This window comes from Pseudochaenichthys georgianus, chromosome 6 (assembly GCF_902827115.2).
Source record: "Pseudochaenichthys georgianus chromosome 6, fPseGeo1.2, whole genome shotgun sequence".
In the NCBI taxonomy this organism is placed as follows: Eukaryota; Metazoa; Chordata; class Actinopteri; order Perciformes; family Channichthyidae; genus Pseudochaenichthys; species Pseudochaenichthys georgianus.
Genome location: NC_047508.1, coordinates 44,277,770 through 44,294,223, shown reverse-complemented (window position 1 = coordinate 44,294,223; position 16,454 = coordinate 44,277,770). Strand labels below are relative to the sequence as shown.

At 43.0% G+C, this 16,454-nt stretch overlaps 1 protein-coding gene across 1 annotated transcript in view; it reads right to left on the bottom strand.

Moving 5' to 3' along the window:
* Positions 1 to 16,454, bottom strand: part of LOC117447926 (receptor-type tyrosine-protein phosphatase zeta-like) — a 103,255-nt gene that overhangs the window by 17,565 nt on the left and 69,236 nt on the right. Inside the window, exons 6-12 of the mRNA XM_034084943.2 lie at positions 14,886 to 14,952; positions 14,646 to 14,803; positions 10,698 to 10,848; positions 7,560 to 7,744; positions 6,720 to 6,846; positions 3,659 to 3,699; positions 60 to 2,298 (exon numbers count right to left, since the gene is read on the bottom strand). Coding sequence (XP_033940834.1) covers positions 60 to 2,298; positions 3,659 to 3,699; positions 6,720 to 6,846; positions 7,560 to 7,744; positions 10,698 to 10,848; positions 14,646 to 14,803; positions 14,886 to 14,952 — 2,968 coding nt within the window. The remainder of the gene's footprint in view (positions 1 to 59; positions 2,299 to 3,658; positions 3,700 to 6,719; positions 6,847 to 7,559; positions 7,745 to 10,697; positions 10,849 to 14,645; positions 14,804 to 14,885; positions 14,953 to 16,454) is intronic.

Below are 16,454 nucleotides of genomic sequence, written 5' to 3'. Positions count from 1 at the left end.
TCCCTTGGAATGTTGCAGGTGTAATGCGAGTGTTTCCCCCCAATCGACGGCTTTTTTACCTGCGACTGGCTCCTCCTTCTCGGACTCTCTTTCTGTGCGCTCGGGGATACTGAAGTCTGAGGACGTCTCGTTGTCGTACAGGCTTTCCCCCTGACCCGAGCCGCTCTCCTCCTCCCTGCCCAGCGACCAGGGTGAAGTCGAGGGTACAGCAGGAACGGTTGGTGTCGCTGAGCCTGCTACCTCCGTAGTGACAGCACTGCCACTGTCGCTATCAAAATAAAACGCAGAGGAGCGATCGTCCGAATCACCCGAGGACTGGCCGGACCCAGAGGTTGTTGGCGGGGCTGCGGTGCTAGTAACGTTGTTTGAATAAGTCAACGCGCCGTCTCCAGATCCCGAGGCTTGAACCCTGTCCCACTCCTGATCTAAGCCCTCCTGGGAGTAGGGGGACAGGGCCGAACCGGAGGCACTGCTGCTAATGTCTAAAGCCGGTCTTTCTTGGGTGGGGGTGAAGGGGGAGGCTGGGGGTGAGGACGTTTGTAGGGGAGGGTTCTCGTCCGATGCGGAGAACCAGGACTCCCTGACGCCAGGGGCTGAAACAGAAATGGGCGGGTCACTAAGGAGGGAGTGTGAAGAGGACGATGACGGCGAGATACGGGAAAGGAGAGGCCGATGTAAGGACACACCATCAGATCCCGCTACGGACGGAGAACGTAGAAGATCGTCTATACCAACACCAGAGGCTGAAGGGACACCTACGCTAGAGTAAAGCTCTAAGCTAGCAGACGCCCAGGCGGAGGACGGCAGGGGGACGTGAGGAGATGCATGCAACCAGGACGAGGACTCCGAAGGCTCCAGAGAACAGTCGCACTCCAAGTCCACGCCGCTAACTAAGGGAAACCCATCACCGCTAACCTCGGGGAGAAAAGACTCCATCGCGCTCCCCTTGGCGTACCTTGCATCATCAAACGCGACTGGGAAAGAGCGGGACGACCCCGGAGCTGTGCCGGAAAGGGTGAAGTCGCTAGAGAGGAAAACTGAAGGCTGGAGGGCGGGAGACAGAGAGAGCGTTGAGAGAGACGGATCCCAGGAGGATTCGGACGGTTCAGAGGCCACAGACGGATCCGGCAACGTTTGTAAAGGAGGGGTACCGCTAAAGACTGAAAGGTCACCCGAGGACTGCGTCAAAGAGGAAGACCTGGACAACAAATCACCATCGCTATCATTATCATCTAACCCAACACCAGGGTCAGTCACCCAACCAGACAGGGGGGGCTGTGAGGGGCGAGGAAAGGCGGAAGCAGGGAGCATAGGGTTTGAAGGAAAAGCCGAATCTTTGCCGGACTGCGGAGAGGTGGCGGCATGCTGGGAGTCCGACGCAGACAAAGGCCAGGACGAGGAGGAAGGGTCATGCAGGCAGGTGGAGGGGTCCGCTGTGTCACATAGAGGGGAAGAGGAGGAGGAAGAGGTGGAAGGGAGGACAGAAGGACGCTCACCAGTGGACATCGGCTGTGTGGTCTGCAAGAGAACGCCACCCAACCCCACAGAGGTTGTCGTGGATGAAAAACGAGGCATTCCACGACTTGTGGTCCTACTTGGAACGGCTTCGCCGGAAGAGGACGGTCGAGAAGTTGAAGCTTTGATCTCTGGAAGACTTCCGGGTCCGGCGGACATGGTGGTGGTTTCTTCATTTACGGGACGCCCCAGGCCTCGGTCGATCTTGGCCCGGACGAAGGACGATGACGTTGTGCTGCTCATGTCGCGGGTACGAGAACTCGGTGTGGTCGTGGTGGAGCTGAATGAAGAATGGCCTTTACCGCCTTTTGTCTTTGCACTCGGGGGTGTAGGAGTAGTGGTACTAACAACTCTTGTGGAGTCTTTTGGACTGATGCCTTCGAGAACACGATTCGTCTTTGCATCGGGGTGCGACGGAGTAGTGGAGGTGGCAATTAAGGTTTTCTTGGTGGTTGTCGTGGAGTAAAAGGGAGCATTGCCACTAACGTCGGCACTTCCCCTGGTTTTCGGGGGCGATGCGATCTCTAATGGACTTGTGGTGGTACCGCCACGTGCGTTCTCTTCAGATTTGATTAGGACTCGACCACGCGAAGTGGATCTGACCGTGGGATCAGTTGTGGTTCTCCTCCGACCAGTTTCTGCTGTCGTGGTTCTGATGCCAGGGAGCGGTAAAACAGGAGATGGAGAAGTCGTGGTCTTTGGCGGGTTTGTAGGAATCCAGGCCAGATTGTAATCCTCAGTTTGGATGGGTTCATTCCAAGACGGATCGGGTTCATAGTTGCCCTGTTGGTGAAACAAAGGGGATTATGGAAAGTCATTAATAACGGAGACAACAACATTTTAACTCCCAACTCGTCAACAACAGCAGCTTGGCTCTTGGTTTCAAACGTTGAAGCTCTTGGTGCTTATCTATCGTCTCGGATGGCATGTTCATTTATTGTTGTTAGAGGCAGCTGCATGTATGAAGAAAAGAAAAACATTACCCCAACAAATTGCAACAAAAGGTTTCTTAACAGTTTCGTGTTATTAGGTGTCCCTAATAACATACGTCTGGCAACATCTGTGACATTTCAAGATTGCGTCCAAGATGGCCGAAAACCCAACTCCTTCATAATTTATTCTACACAACTATTTTTTTTGGCTAAACCGATGTTTTAGGCGCCTAGAAATCCATTGGACTTCTCAAAGGGACTTTCCGTGTTCATAGAAAAAGTAAAGTTTGGCATGTTTGGATTTAGTTTGATTAAGTTGAATCAATTTGATTGATTGCGGTTTTGACCAACAAGGAGGTCCATTACCGTTTGCAACGTAACTGCTGTTCGCTGAGTACAGAGGTTTCGTTGAGGTCTCTGTTTCGCGTGATAGGAACGGCGGGCTCCAGGGTTTGAATCCCGTATTCGCTTTATTAACATCTGTTACTTTGAGTTTCTAATAATGACACAGATGGGTTTACATTGGAGTTAGTTGATATATGTTGCAAATGTATTATCTCTTCAGTTTCCACACGGCATCTATTGCACGTCTGTCCGTCCTGGGAGAGGGATCCCTCCTCTGCTGCTCTCCCTGAGGTTTCTCCCATGTTCCCTTTAAACTGGGGGTTTTCTCTGGAAGTTTTTCCTTGTACGATGTGAGGGTCTGAGGACAGAGGGTCTAAGGACAGAGGGTCTAAGGACAGAGGGTCTAAGGACAGAGGGTCTGAGGACAGAGGGTCTAAGGACAGAGGGTCTAAGGACAGAGGGTCTAAGGACAGAGGGTCTGAGGACAGAGGGTCTAAGGACAGAGGATCTGAGGACAGAGGGTCTGAGGACAGGGGGTCTGAGGACAGAGGGTCTAAGGACAGAGGGTCTGAGGACAGAGGGTCTGAGGACAGAGGGTCTGAGGACAGAGGGTCTGAGGACAGAGGGTCTGAGGACAGAGGGTCTAAGGACAGAGGGTCTGAGGACAGAGGGTCTGAGGACAGAGGGTCTGAGGACAGAGGGTCTGAGGACAGAGGGTCTAAGGACAGAGGGTCTGAGGACAGAGGGTCTAAGGACATGATTGATATGAAGGAAGCATCTCTTACAGACGCTAAAGGGTGTCTGTTTGACGTGTTGGGAGTGAGACAGAGTTGAAAGTTAATCAATGTATAAAAAGGTCGTCTTACCTCTTCGTCAAATTCATTTGAATCCGGATCCATTGCACTTTCTGGAAAAAGGCACAGAGTGCACGATTAGTGACACGACACGTCTAAACGTAGCTCTTGTCAAACTCATAGAATCCCTCCTTTTATTCATTCCTATTTCGTTTTAACATTTTCCTGAAGTATATTTACGTAAATGCTAAAATCAAAATGTATAAAAAACCAATGCAGAAAAGCAGAGACAAACGGCAAAAGCAATTAGAAAACATTGTGATGAGAACACCACGGAGAGGAGAAGGCAGATCCGTGGGACACTGTATATCTTGATGTGTACGTTATTTTAAACCTAAAACTCTGTAGAACTTCGAAACCTGAATATGAATGTGTAGATGTTGATGAATGGGAGGAATGACGCAGGGAGACAATGGAAAAGAGGGGAAGGAATGTCTTGGCTTTATAATAACCACAACACGGCATGGGGACAGACACTTGCATGCAACAAATCCGTCAGACTTTCATGCATGGATCCCCCGAAGACACGACACAATAAACCGTGAACAAAAAGCATTTGCAATGAATCATCCGCACAGCACACAGGGGGGTGTGGCTCTTACCTGTCTGAGGCTAAGTCACACATCATGGAGACCAGATCAAACTGGTGTGAAGCATGAGGTGAGGTTTTACAAGTTTAATGAGGTGGATTCGACGGGAGGGGCTCAGGGTTTGAGGCTAAAAATCTACTTAAATTGATCAATGGAAAGCTCTTGAGGTATATTTGGTAAATAAAATGAGGAAAAACTACTTTATTAAGTGTTCGTAATTTTAGTTAATTTATTATTAGTTGATCAACAGAAATGGGCGACTCAACAATCGCGTTAAAAACACAAAAAATATATGCAAAAACATGCATTTTATCACTTACTCGTGATTGTATATTATAATATTAGATGGATTTAGCAATAAACAATAATCTTTACTTGCGTTCGTAGATAGCTTGAAACAATTAATGTAAAATGCTAAATATGAAATAACTAGCCACGAATCTGTAGATTTCTGAAGCTGAATGCATGTAAATATAAAGTGAATCTATTTAATCATTTATTCATCAATTAATAATATCATAGAATAAATGTTCTGTTGATCAACTAATGTAAAATCGGCTAACAAGTACAGCTAAAGTTGTAGCTAGTGCTAATGTTATGCTAGCTGCGCTGGGGTAGCATTAAGCTAACGTGACAATCTCTATGACTGCTCTGAATTGGAAAACCCTTTATTAGCTGCCATAATGTAAGGTTGTATTGGTTTTTACAAGACAGGACTTTCTTCAAAAATATGTAAACAGCTAAGATTGGGTGCTAACATTAGCTTAGTGTAAGCATTAGCTTAGTGTAAGCGTTAACTAAGCCGGCATGCTACATGAAAATCAGTCACGTAAATCTATCGCAGAATATCACCCATTCATGCCAGCTGACACTGAAATAGGATGCAGGGTATTTTCTTTTCTTTGTGGAAAGACATATTAGTTTATTTAATGTAAAGTTCAGCGGAAATACAAAGTTACTACGATTATCAGTCCAAGCCATGTTACACAAAATGCTGCTGCACACATGCAAACATTTCTCTTACTGTGAGAGGCAGAGGGAGCGGACGCCACACAATGAAAACAAAACAAAAACGGCGAGTTGGAAATGATCCCAAACCAAGCGTGTTCTATCGTCTTAGGAAATATATAAAGAAAGCATAATTAAGGGAGTACACAGAGAAACTTGTGAAACAACAGCACTGCTTGTGGGATTAAATCCTCACGAAACACAGAGTGAAAGGCAGGGGGGGTGAAGAGTGAGAGAAAGAGGAAGAAAAACACAATGTATATCTAGTCGTGTCAGAGGAGGGCGAGTGTGAGGATGGAAAGGTTTCTAAAAGAAAATGAACGTGGCTGATGAAAAACACATGACTTGTTATATGAAGATAAGAAAAAAATCAAAAATGAAATGTGCTTCAGAACAAATACTAACCCTAATGAAGAAGCTTAGCTATTGGATTTGTTTACGCACAATTCATTAACTGTAGGTATATGTTTTCACTTTAGATTTTTTTTAAGTTGTCCCAAGTTTCCAAATTGCCTTTTTACTTAATTATTTGTATCAGGAAAGACATTTTATTTTATTTTAAAAGTGTGGAAGTGAAATAAAAATTAAAAAAATACTCCTGTCAGTCAAAATTATTAATTTTTAAAAATTCTGGTTTAAAATGTTTTTGTTTACGCACAATTCATTAACTGTAGGTATATTTTTTCACTTTAGATTTTTTTTAAGTTCTCCCAAGTTTCCAAATTGCCTTTTTACTTATTTGTATCAGGAAAGACATTTTATTTTATTTTAAAAGTGTGGAAGTGAAATAATAAAATAAAAATACTCATGTCAGTCAAAATTATTAATTTTTCAAAATTCTGGTTTAAAAAATAATAAACTAAATCAAACTATTTGACTTTTTAAGTCACAATGAAGATAATAATAATAAACCACAATTATTAGATTGTAAAGCAGTACAAAGACTGAAATTATGAGATTTTAAATAACATTTACCTACAACTACTTCATTTGAGTAAAAAAGCAATTGAGCCAACGCCAGAAACTATACTATGACAAAATAAGACAAATGTTGAAATGCTTTTGTACGTACTTACTATTTTTTGCGTATAAGTATAACTTATTATTTTTAGAGTATAAGTCTCAAACCAAATTATGGCAAATTAAATCTATTCAAAATTACATTAGTTTTGATAATGTAGTTGTAAACAAACATTTTAGTTAGCATCTAATAAATTACACTTTATTTATATTTTACACTTCATCTTTTGTCAGAACCAAAAAGATGTCATTGGGAACGGGCTTCCATACATTTAGTTATTCTACTGTTAATTTTTTCCAATGTCCAAATAATTTGCTTAGAAGTCAAATAACTATTTATCCATATTAAGATTTAACTTCTGAAAAAAGAATCGCAGTGAGAAACGATCTGTACAGTTGATCTGCCGAACTCTACGCTCGGTCTCGGGCTCGGTCTCGGGCACGGTGTCTCTTACCGGGGTCGTCTACGGGCATGGAGACGGTCAGCGTGTCGCTCACACGTCCGAACAGACCGTTGGTGCACACCGCCACCACCTGCACCACGTAGCTGGTGTTCGCTAGCAAGTCGCCCACTATCGCCCCCTGGTGGAGGGAGAAAGACAACAGCTTTGAAGAACCATTTTAGATGATGATTAATTTACATGTGGAAGAAATAATCAACATATTGTGCAGGAACTTTAAGGGACACTGTTGTCGTGTTTTCCGCGGACCGGATGTTGGCGACACATTGAACTTCCGGTTTTAGGATTATTATTGTTTTTAGCCAGTAGCATGTAGCTAATAGTGTATCGTGTATGTGAATATAAGGAGAATGACTTATTGATGCTGCATAACTACTATTATTATGTGTTTCTGACCAAAAACACTGAATAATTGTGTTTTTTCTGGTGTTAGCTAGCAGGTCTTCCGGTCTCGCCCCCTGGTGGAGGGAGGAGGTAAAGACAACAGCTTTGAAGAACCATTTTACAGACCCAGTTTAGATGATTCATGTACATGTAAAAAAGTAATGTGTTCAATAATTAATATTTTTTGTTTGTTTTACTTGTATGCACCATGACATCAAGTCAAATTCCTCGTACGTGTCAGCCTACCTGGTAATACACCTGATTCTGAGGTGTTACTCTCATCTATGTGCTCAATAATTGGAAAGCAGAGAAAAGCTGTCGAATGTTTTTATTTTTCTTGGTTTTCTCGAACGCTAGTTGGACTCTTGGTTAGATCTGCTTTTTGGGACTTGATAGAGTGAAGAAACTACTCTGAGACAATCCTCATTGATGATATGGACTCCCTCTCACCACGTCCTGGTCTCCGTCGGTCAGGTATATGAAGGGCGCTGCGTTCAGAGTGTTGTCCAGGCGGTAGCTGACGGAGTATTTCTCGATGCTGGCGTCGTACACGGCCCTCGGACGTTCCCACGTCACCAGCAGGCTGCTCAGGTTGTGCGGCACCGCCTGGATGTTCTCCGGCTCAGAACTGCACACTGAAGGGAGAGGAAACAGACGGGTAAACATTTCTTTATTATTTTTATTTTTTTTATTTGTCTGTGTCTGATATATGCTCTAAGACTTTTTAAATTGCTGGTCATTTTGTATCTCTATAATAAACATATAAACACACACCTTTTTAAACCAAGATTATTAAGTGCAGTGGACGGCTGTTTTTAAGGGTCTCCGGCCCCCTGACAGGGATTCTGGGTCAGAGTTGAGATTAGAGAAAGAGACAGACTCTGGATTAACTCAGATTAAAGGGGAGAGGATGGATGATTATACACAGGAGGATCCCCCACCTCCCAAACAACAACACACTTCCTCCTCGAGAGACCCTGAGCTGACCCTGCCCTCACTGACCTCTGACCTCTGTGAGGCATCAGAGGGAAACGAGTCATTGATGAGACTTTTCAGTGCTGAGAAAACGAGCAGAACGATCTCCTCCAAACTCAGATCTGCCTTTGACAATCTGCTTTATCTTTACCACCAACGAAAAGTGGAATATGCTTCCTGCTGAATATGAAACATGCTAACACTTCATATGTCTAAACAAATAGATAGATTTGATTTATTTTGTATTAATTGAATGGTAGTTGTAAAGTTGTACTGATAAACGTGCTGGTATTTATGTGAACTATATCATAATTAAATATTATGCATTTCTTAAGTTATTTAGTAAAGTATATTTAATTAATGTAGATATGCTGTAGTGGCAATACACATCTGTGCCACTAGGGGGCAGAAGAGAACCGATTACACCTCACAGGAGGGGCTTTGATCATGATTATTAACCGTACTGTGGCTGTGAGGGTCGTGTGTGTGTGTGTGTGTGTGTGTGTCCTAGCATTACCATACTTGTGGGGACCTACATCTGTTTACACAGTCACGTGTGGGGACTCGCCTCCCTTATAGGGACATAATGGAGGTCCCCATAAGGGAAATCATTAATTTTAGGGTGAAGACTTGGTTAGGTTTAGGATTAGGGTTAGGCATGTGTTGGTCATGGATAAGGTTAGGATAAGTCTCCAGGAAATGCATGTAAGTCAATGTATGTCCCCTGAATGTATACATGGTATGTGTGTGTGTGTGTGTGTGTGTGGCTGTAGGTTGGGTGTAGATAAGGACGGGTAAAAAACTACCAGAAGAGTCCTTTTGTTGTTGAGCTTTCTCCACTTGGCGTTTTGCCTCGCTGTGTTTGCGGAGGTTTTCCTGCACTGTGACCGCCGTCTTTTGTCCCCTCTCTTAGTTGTGATTGACGCATGGAAACTGGCTCAACACAGCCCGTTGAAGATAAAGGAGATAGTCCAGGTCTATATGTGGAGTCTATAGAATGTGAAACCCTGCTTATTGTGACTGAGGAGCAGACGTCAGCTTGGAGAGATGAAAAGAAAGCGACACAATTACAGACATGTCAGAAAACAAGCTCTTAGAGAAACGAGTTCCAGGAGCTGAAAGGAGGAATTATCATACCAGAACACACACAAGGGATGGGTGAGGCAACACGTGTGTGTGTGTGTGTGTGTGTGTGTGTGTGTGTGTGTGTGTGTGTGTGCGTGCTTCCCTAGAGCATGTGGGATGACTCGCAGTATGTAAAGAGCTTCGAGGGGTCGAGAAGACCTGACATAGCTGTATAAGTACAGTTCATGTACCATTTGCTGTTGTGACACCGTACATGTCCTCGTTGCAGGACAAATAAAGGACTTCTGATTCTGATCTAAGAGTTCAAATGTTTTGAAACGTAAAACAAATCAGCTGTAAGTCTATTTTTTTATAAGGACAGTTTGCCGGTGGATTCTCTGTGCGCTGTAAACGAATGTGAAGTACTGATCAGATTATAAAACCGCTCCGCTCCGTCAGAACCAGCCCCGATCGATACCTCCTGATTGCCGGAGCGGAAGCCGAGGTCTATTCGGGTCACTGGAAGCTATTTTTATCCCGCTGTTATTTTATTTCCCTTCTTTCCTGATCCAGTTGTCTGATCTATTTAAACTGGTGTTTAATTAGCTTTAACTGGGACTCTCCACACTGCGGGCCACGCGGAGGGAGCTCAGATAATAACGGGTGTTATCCGAGGGGTGAGGGGTGCGTTTGGGTGGACTGGAAGCAGGATTTGTCAAAAGCTCCTAAATTATAATTAAAAAAGAAAATATAGAATATTTATATTATAAGAAAATAATACAAAAAGATATAATACTATTATTAATAATGAATAATTCAATAAAAAACATAAATAAATAATAGTACAAATACATTTAAAAATAATAATAGCCCAACAATAATAATAAAAATACGAAGAATTAAGATTAAAACGAATAAAATAATAATAAGTATTTACAACAAATAATAAAAATGAGTGAAATAGTGATACTATAAATACTAACAATTACTTTCTTTATTATTCTCACTTTATCATTCATGTTTAATGCCATTTAATTCAAAATTAATTTTACAAACATTAAAGGTGGGGTAGGTAAGTTTGAGAAACCGGCTCGAGATCGCTAGAATTTGAAAATACACAAACGGAGAAAATCTGCCACTTCCTCTCAGAGCCCCTCCCCCAACACACACGAACGCGCACATGACCAATGAGGGCACGAGGTAAGTTTGTGCCCCGATGGAAGACTGACAGGCAGGTAGGCCGTAGGTTGTACATTTTACCGTATTACGGCTTCTACAGGTGACATTTTTTTATGGATTTGTTGTCAAAGCACTTCAGATATTCATTGCTATCGGGATGTTAAGAGCATTCCATGGAATATAACAAAAAGTGTATCTCGAGCCGGTTTCTCAAACTTACCTACCCCACCTTTAATGATAATAGAAAATCTATCATTTTTCATATTTTCTAAATGTACTTTCTTCTTAACATTTGCGTCGTGTTCCTCGTCTCTTGACCCCCCCGTGTTGCACACGTCACGCAGCCCAGAGGAGAAGGGGGTTGCGTACCTGGAGAGAGCAGCTCCTCGGTGCCGGTGTAGGAGGAGAACAGCTGACCCATGAACTGCTGCTGCTGCTCTCTGTAGTTGTTCTGCAGATAATCCATCAGCATCACGTACCCCGCCTGCTGCATCGTCATCACCTCGCAGAACATCTCCAGCTGAACAACAAACAAACAAACAAACAAACAAACAAACACCTTCAGCTCAAGGTTCAAGGCTTTTATTGTCGTGTGAATTTCTTGTTGTGTACTTTTAACTTGTGATGTGTCACTTTGTAAAGCTCTTTGAGCTGCACGCGTTGTATGGAAATATAAATAAAGCTTTATTATTATTACTAACAAGCGTACGCTCTCGTCCTCGTGTTTGAGATGGAGGTCAAATATATTGTGATGTCTGATCCTCTTTAAACTCCGTCGTCCTCTCCAGCGGGTAGAGGAGGACCTGCCGATTGGAAGTGAGTGGGCGTTGAGACGTGAATTAAACGGGAGTCGTCCCGTAATCCGCCCGGTGACTCACTTCCCTCCAGCGACGCTCTCAGAGTCAAACGGAGCGAGAGACATTAGCGTCGTGACTCTAAAGCATTAAAGTCTGGCAGCCGACTCCAGCAGGAATGCAAACCAGTCGAGGCTCGTCGATGCTCCCCACACGCTTCACCTCTACAGATGGAATGTCCTCTTCGGTCGATCAATTATGGATCAATTATCTATCTATTATATTATGTTTGGGGCGGTGTTGGCGCGGTGGTTAGAGCGTTGGTCCTCAGACTGGGAACTCCAGTTCGAAACGCGCCCCTGCGTCCGGCCGTTGTGTCCTCGGGCAAGACACTCACCCGCATTTTCACCTGTGGGTAATGTCCACAGTTTGTACATGTGTAATATGTAATTGTAAAGCGCCTGTAAAAGCACTAATTAAAAAATGTAATCCATTATTATTATTATTATTAATTATGGGTGTAATACTATTTATCGCCTCATATATAATAATAAAACAAAGACATGTCGTGAAGTAGAAGCAACGTAAAGTCTGTTTTGTGGAAATAAACGATGTCTACAAAATCTGAAATATGTGTTTCATTCACATTTCTTTTCTACGTTTGAAGGAACTTAAATACATAATTCATCAAAAAATAAAACAACTAAAGAAATAAAATGCTAAATAGATATATATTATTTTAATGGATGCTTGATCCTATGTATACATAAAGAATTGGGTTTTTTGTAAGAGAAGAACATTATCTGTCGCTCGTAGATTAGAATAGAGACATTACATCGCCACATGACAGCAGATCTTAATGACGTTTAGGACCTGGATGTGTTTCTCATGACGCTTGTTAGTTCTGCTCTCAGTCGGCTAAGGTTTCTTAACATCGATTTAAATTGTTTACAGGAAATCTATTTCTGGTAAACACAAGAATTAAAATGATTTAAAATGTGGAGAAAGTCTTATGTTACAAAGCGCGCTGTGTGGTGAAGTGTGGTGTGTGTGTGTGTGTGTCTGTGTGTGTGTGTGTGTGTGTTCACCAACCTTTTCTTTGAAAAACCTTTTCTGTTTGCCTTTCACATGTTTGTGAAAGTTGAGCCTATGTCTGAGTGTGTGTGTTCGTGTTTCTGTGTGTGTCCTTGTGTCTCAACTTAAAAACCGTAAAGATCTTTTGTGAGTGATTATTTGTGTGCTGTAATGACCGCTTCTGTACCTACCACACACACACACACACACACACACACACACACACACACACACACACACACACACACACACACACACACACACACACACACACACACACACACACACACACACACACACACACACACACACACACACACACACACACACACACACACACACACACACACACACACACACACACACACACACACACACCACACACACACACACACACACACACACACACACACACACACACACACACACACACACACACACACACACACACACACACACACACACACACACACACACACACACACACACACACACACACACACACACACACACACACACACACACACACACAGTAATAGAGCCATGCTGATGTGCAGGTGTATATCAGTATGTAGTGTCTCTACTTTAAAGAGTCCTCTCCTGCTGATGTTCAGGTGTATATCAGTATGTAGTGTCTCTACTTTAAAGAGTCCTCTCCTGCTGATGTTCAGGTGTATATCAGTATGTAGTGTCTCTACTTTAAAGAGTCCTCTCCTGCTGATGTTCAGGTGTATATCAGTATGTAGTGTCTCTACTTTAAAGAGTCCTCTCATCCTGATGTTCAGGTGTATATCAGTATGTAGTGTCTCTACTTTAAAGAGTCCTCTCCTGCTGATGTTCAGGTGTATATCAGTATGTAGTGTCTCTACTTTAAAGAGTCCTCTCATCCTGATGTTCAGGTGTATATCAGTATGTAGTGTCTCTACTTTAAAGAGTCCTCTCCTGCTGATGTTCAGGTGTATATCAGTATGTAGTGTCTCTACTTTAAAGAGTCCTCTCATCCTGATGTTCAGGTGTATATCAGTATGTAGTGTCTCTACTTTAAAGAGTCCTCTCATCCTGATGTTCAGGTGTATATCAGTATGTAGTGTCTCTACTTTAAAGAGTCCTCTCCTGCTGATGTTCAGGTGTATATCAGTATGTAGTGTCTCTACTTTAAAGAGTCCTCTCATCCTGATGTTCAGGTGTATATCAGTATGTAGTGTCTCTACTTTAAAGAGTCCTCTCCTGCTGATGTTCAGGTGTATATCAGTATGTAGTGTCTCTACTTTAAAGAGTCCTCTCCTGCTGATGTTCAGGTGTATATCAGTATGTAGTGTCTCTACTTTAAAGAGTCCTCTCATCCTGATGTTCAGGTGTATATCAGTATGTAGTGTCTCTACTTTAAAGAGTCCTCTCCTGCTGATGTTCAGGTGTATATCAGTATGTAGTGTCTCTACTTTAAAGAGTCCTCTCATCCTGATGTTCAGGTGTATATCAGTATGTAGTGTCTCTACTTTAAAGAGTCCTCTCCTGCTGATGTTCAGGTGTATATCAGTATGTAGTGTCTCTACTTTAAAGAGTCCTCTCCTCCTGATGTTCAGGTGTATATCAGTATGTAGTGTCTCTACTTTAAAGAGTCCTCTCCTGCTGATGTTCAGGTGTATATCAGTATGTAGTGTCTCTACTTTAAAGAGTCCTCTCCTGCTGATGTCCAGGTGTATATCAGTATGTAGTGTCTCTACTTTAAAGAGTCCTCTCCTGCTGATGTTCAGGTATATATCAGTATGTAGTGTCTCTACTTTAAAGAGTCCTCTCCTGCTGATGTTCAGGTGTATATCAGTATGTAGTGTCTCTACTTTAAAGAGTCCTCTCCTGCTGATGTTCAGGTGTATATCAGTGTGTAGTGTCTCTACTTTAAAGAGTCCTCTCCTGCTGATGTTCAGGTGTATATCAGTGTGTAGTGTCTCTACTTTAAAGAGTCCTCTCCTGCTGATGTTCAGGTGTATATCAGTATGTAGTGTCTCTACTTTAAAGAGTCCTCTCCTGCTGATGTTCAGGTGTATATCAGTATGTAGTGTCTCTACTTTAAAGAGTCCTCTCCTGCTGATGTTCAGGTGTATATCAGTATGTAGTGTCTCTACTTTAAAGAGTCCTCTCCTGCTGATGTTCAGGTGTATATCAGTGTGTAGTGTCTCTACTTTAAAGAGTCCTCTCCTGCTGATGTTCAGGTGTATATCAGTGTGTAGTGTCTCTACTTTAAAGAGTCCTCTCCTGCTGATGTTCAGGTGTATATCAGTATGTAGTGTCTCTACTTTAAAGAGTCCTCTCCTGCTGATGTTCAGGTGTATATCAGTATGTAGTGTCTCTACTTTAAAGAGTCCTCTCCTGCTGATGTTCAGGTGTATATCAGTATGTAGTGTCTCTACTTTAAAGAGTCCTCTCCTGCTGATTTTACACAGCCTCTCACCTGGTCGTCAGAGATGGCCGCCGTGTTCTTGAAGACGATCCACTCCACCGTCTCGCTGCAGGGAGGCGAGGTTAGAGAGCCGTTGTAAATGAAGTATTTATCCGTGGAGTTTGGCAGGAGACCTCTCGGGGCGAAGGGCGAAACCTCCGCACTCTTACCTGGACAGCAGACAAGAAAAAACGTAAGTAAACACCACAGAAGAAGAGACAAAGAGAGAGAAGAAGAAGAAAACGGACGTACCGTATCTGCTCACGCTGTTGATCCCGTCTATGATGGCCGCGTAGTTCACGTTGTCTTCAGCGCTCGTCTGAGACAAGAAACAGAATTATCTCAAATGGTGTATTTTTTTTTAATGAATGGAGACTGTAATTTAACACGCTGCAGTGCAATAGGGACAAACTATTATTTAACTCAGGGGTGTCCAAACTTTTTTCACAGAGGGCCACAAACAGAAAAATACACGAAGGGCTGGGCCACTCCGGAGCGGTGAGGTTTACTGCCTCATAAGTTCAGTTACAAGACGGCTTGATACTTGAAAAGGGCCGGTTCAAAATGGTCCGCGGCCGCATATGGCCCCCGGGCGGTAGTTTGGACACCCCTGATTTAACTGTATGACCCATATAACCCCCTCATCAACAAGGCCTAGGACCCCCACTCTGTAATTATTTTGTTGTTGTACATTTCCTCTCCACACTACCTCTTTTAAATCAACACAGCTCTCCACTTTGAATGCAGTATATAGTATTAAATATTGTTAATTTGTTACAATAGTCTTAAAATCGTATTTTTTTTTAATAGCTGTCATAACATTCCATCCATCCATCTTCTCCCGCCTATCCGTGGTCGGGTCTCGGGGGTAGCAGTTCGAGCAGAGAGCCTCAAACTTTCTTTCCCCTCATCAAGCAGCTCTGACTGGGGGGTCCCAAGGCGCTCCCAGGCCAGCGAAGAGATATAGTCCCTCCACCTGGTCCTAGGTCTACCCCTTGGTCTCCTCCCAGCTGGACGTGCCTGGAACACCTCCCTAGGGAGGCGCCCAGGTGGCATCCTAACTAGGTGCCCGAACCACCTCAACTGGCTGCTTTCGACGCGAAGGACATAACATTCCTATTCTTATATTATTTAGCTAGATATTGTTCTTACTTGAAGTAAACGGCTATTTCGTGTTTTTAGTTCTTTTTATACCTCGGGACTGTGGGAAACAGTATTTCGATCTTACTGTGTGTACAAACATATTTTGAGATTGACAATAAAGTTGACTTTGGACTTTTCTGTGTCTTTGAATAATCTGTTTAATATCTTCATTAATACTAAAACATCAACGTATATTGAAGTATACATTTGTTGTACAGTATGTGGTATGTTTGAATTAATATTGTATTCTATATTTTATGTATTTTATTTTGTTTTAATCAATTCAATGTCACAAAACCCAGTTCCCCTTGGCATAAATAAAGTATTCAGATCCTGATATAAGTACTGTGTTACGGTAATCACTGAGTAGGGATCTGCGGTTGAGTAACTTTGTATTGATCGCATTAAAACTCTGCATGTGAAGTCATTAATGTCCTTCATGGGAACGGAGACAGACTTTGAAGTGAGTCCGAAAACAGCAGTGGGCGTTTTCCACCTGAAACCAGTCTGACAGGAGATCAGCAGGAATACATCGACGCTGCAACACCTCACTGAGAGTTTAAAGCACATGTGTCAAACTCGAGGCCCGGGGGCCAAATCAGGCCCTTGGTGGATTTAATTTCGGCCCGCAGGATAATTTTTAATTTCTATTAGATCTGGCCCGCCGGTATATTGCAC